At 41.5% G+C, this 3,491-nt stretch overlaps 1 protein-coding gene across 1 annotated transcript in view; it reads left to right on the top strand.

Moving 5' to 3' along the window:
• The window catches only part of SEC24A (SEC24 homolog A, COPII coat complex component), a 101,365-nt gene that overhangs the window by 75,211 nt on the left and 22,663 nt on the right, over positions 1–3,491 (top strand). The window contains exon 17 of the mRNA XM_023514716.1: positions 2,111–2,286. Within this exon, the coding sequence (XP_023370484.1) occupies positions 2,111–2,286 (176 nt within the window). The remainder of the gene's footprint in view (positions 1–2,110; positions 2,287–3,491) is intronic.

The following is a 3,491-nucleotide window of genomic DNA, read 5'->3' as shown; positions in this document are numbered from 1 at the left end:
AAAAAAAAAAAAAAAAAAGAAAGAAAGAAAATCTATCTACATAACACTCAAAGTGGGCCAGGTGTAGTAGCTCATGCCTGTAATTCTAGCACTTTGGGAGACTAAGGTGGGTGGATTGCTTATGCTCAGGAGTTCAAGACCAGCCTGAGCAAAAGCAAGGCCCCATCTCTACTGAAAATAGAAGAAACTAGCTGGGCATTGTGGCAGGTATCTATAGTCTCGCCCAAGAGTTTGAGGTTGCTGTGAGCTGTGATGACACTGTGGTACTCTACCCATGGTGACAGAGTGAGACTTTGTCTCAAAAAACAAAATAGGCTCGGTGCCTGTGGCTCAAGTGGCTAAGGCTCCAGCCACATACACCTAAGGTGGCGAGTTTGAATCTAGCCCGGACCCGCCAAACAAGACTGATGGCTGCAACCACAAAATAGCCGGGTGTTGGGGTGGGTGCCTATGGTCCCAGCTACTTGGGAGGCTGAGGCAGGAGACTTGCTTGAGTCCAGGAGTTGGAGGTTGCTGTGAGCTGTGATGCCACAGTACTCTACCCAGGGTGACAGCTTGAGGCTCTGTCTAAAATAAATAAATAAATAAATAAAACAAAAAAATAAATAACTGTCTAAGAGCTCTTTCCATAAGTATAAAATAAAAACTCTCTGTGATAGAAAAACTTTTTTTTTTTTTTTTTTTTAGACAGTTGCACCATGTTGCTCTTGGTAGAGTACAGTGGCATCACGGCTCACAGCAATCTCAAATTCTTGGGCTCAAGAGATTCTCCCGCCCCACCTCCCAAGTAGCTGGGACCATAGGTGTGCGCCAAACGCCCGACCATTTTTTGGTTGCTGTTGTCATTGTTGTCTGGTAGCCCCGGGCTGGGTTTGAACTCGCCAGCCCCAGTGTATGTGGTTGGCACTGTAACTGCTGAGCTAGAGGCGCCAAACCTAGAAAAGCATTTATATATGCAGTGTTTTTTCTTTTTCAGTGGTATATAAATAAAATAGTGTACTATTAAATCATTAACATCTTTGATTTAATAGAACATAGCGGCTCGGTGCCTGTGGCTCAAGCGGCTAAGGTGCCAACCACATACACCTAAGGTGGCGGGTTCGAATCCCCAGCCCAGGCCCGCCAAACAACAAGGATGGCTGCAACCAAAAAATGGCCAGGCGTTGTAGCGGGTGCCTGTAGTCCCAGCTACTTGGGAGGCTGAAGCAGGAGACTTGCTTGAGTCCAGGAGTTGGAGGTTGCTGTGAGCTGTGATGCCAGGGCACTCTACCCAGGGGGATAGCTTGAGGCTCCGTCTAAAAAAAAAGAACATAGCTTCCTCATTTTTCTTTTAATTTCTTTTTTTTTTTCCTTAAGACTGAGTCTCAAGCTGTTGCCCTGGATAGAGTCCTTGGCGTCATAGCTTAACAATCTCCAACTCTTGGGCTCAACTGATCCTCTTGCCTCAGTTTTTATATTTTTAGTAGAGATGGGGTCTCCCTTTTTGCTCAGGCTGGTCTCGAAGCTGTGAGCTCAAGCTATCCACCCACCTTGGTCTCCCACAGTGCTAGGATTACAGGCATAATGCATTGGGCCAGCTTTCTCATTTTTCAAATGAGGAAACTGAAGCTTGGGAGAAGAGGTTGGCTCATTTCTTCAGAGCATGCTTTTTTTTTTTTTTTATTGAATGGTAACTATGTGTGGGGTTTTCACACACAATCCGAAAAACTTCCATCAAACTGGTTAACATAGCCTTCGTGTCATTTTCCTAGTTACTATTTTAAAACGTTTATATTCTGCTCTTAGAAAGATTCACTTGTACCCTTGTAAGATAAACCTCAGAAGTGATCCCTCCAATCCCCCTCCCTCCACCCATTTCCCCCTCCCATCTCCCTCCCCCTTCCCGTATTCTTAGGCTGTTATTAGGTTATAGCTTACATATAAAAGGTATAAATTAGTTTTTTTTTTCTTCAGAGCATGCTTTTAACAGCTATGTGTTTTATCTCATTGTATATGAATAAATTGGAGCAAGGACTTAGTAGTTTTTAAAAATTATCTCTTCTCTCCTTAACAATGGAATAACTAAGCTTCTGTCTTGTTTCTCTTCTGTCCCTACCCTCACTTCTATTAGCTGTTGACAGGTCTATGACAGCCAGCCTGAGTGACGCTCGAGATGCTTTAGTGAATGCTGTCATCGACTCTCTTTCAGCTTACCGTTCTTCAGTCCTAAGTAATCAGCAGCCTGGACTCTTGGTTCCTTTTTCTTTGCGGCTTTTCCCACTTTTTGTGTTGGCTCTCCTTAAACAGGTAAGAAAAACAAAACTAAACTAACCCGATGAAAGTATCCAAAGCCAATATTTTTATCCTGCGAACCCCTAAGTATTGTGTAAATAACTATACTGGTTAAATTTTTTGAGGTCAGGAACCATTATTTGGGTCTATAGACTTTAGAGGAATTTATACCCAAAGAAAGTTACAAATAACTGATTTAAATGAAGTGCCTGGTTTATAAGAGGTGTCCACTAAGTAATAATTAGTGATGTTATCAGAAATTCAAATGATAATTTTCTTGGCTCAGCGCCCATAGCTCAACGTTTACAGTGCCAGCCACATCCACTGGGGCTGGTGGGTTCGAGCCCAGCCCAGGTCTGCTAAACAACAATGACAACTGCAACCAAAAAATAGCTGGGCATTGTGGAGGGCTTCTGTAGTCCCAGCTACTTGGGAGGCTGAGGCAAGAGAATCATTTAAGCCCAAGAGTTTGAGGTTGCTGTAAGCTGTGACACCAAGGCACTCTACCGAGGGCAGCATAATGAGACTGTCTCAAAAAAAAAAAAAAAAAAAAATTCTTATTTTCCTACTAAGAACTATATAATTTATTGCTGATTTTAAAAAATAATAATAAAAGCTCGAGTTAGCCAGTCATGGTGGCATGCAACTATAGTCTCAGCTACTTGGCAGTCTAAAGTGGGAGGACTGCTTTAGCATTGGAGTTCAAGAACAGCCTGAGCAACATAGCAAGATCCTATCTCGTAGGTAGGTAGGTAGAAAGGATGTTACAAAAATACTTGAGGAAACACTCCAGATTCCAGAATGCTCTCCATCTTGTTAATGTCTATATTTTCATAAACTTTAGGACATACCTCTCTGGTATATATAAATCTTTTCTAGGGAAGAAGGGCAACCCTCTACTTTTTAATTAAAATGGCTGTAGAATCTACAGTTCTAGTTTCTTTAACTCAAATTACATATCTTCATCTCTGAATATAAATATGCAGAGATTACATAAATACTTAAATTTTAATTTTTAAAAATCTCTTCTGTTTTTTTTAGGTGTTTCCTCAACTGCTCTTTCTCTAAGGCCTGCATTCCCTAATCTCTCTCATTTAATATTCAACACTCTTAATCCCATACCTTCCTGACACCCTTTCTTACTCTTCTCTCCTACAGTATTTCCACTATTTCCATAGCTTCTGTATCACTGACATACCACCGTTATTTGTTATTTATTC

The sequence above is a fragment of the Otolemur garnettii genome, unplaced genomic scaffold (assembly GCF_000181295.1).
Source record: "Otolemur garnettii isolate 467f Iridium unplaced genomic scaffold, OtoGar3 scaffold00003, whole genome shotgun sequence".
Lineage (NCBI taxonomy): Eukaryota > Metazoa > Chordata > Mammalia > Primates > Galagidae > Otolemur > Otolemur garnettii.
This window is presented reverse-complemented; position numbering and strand designations above follow the sequence as displayed.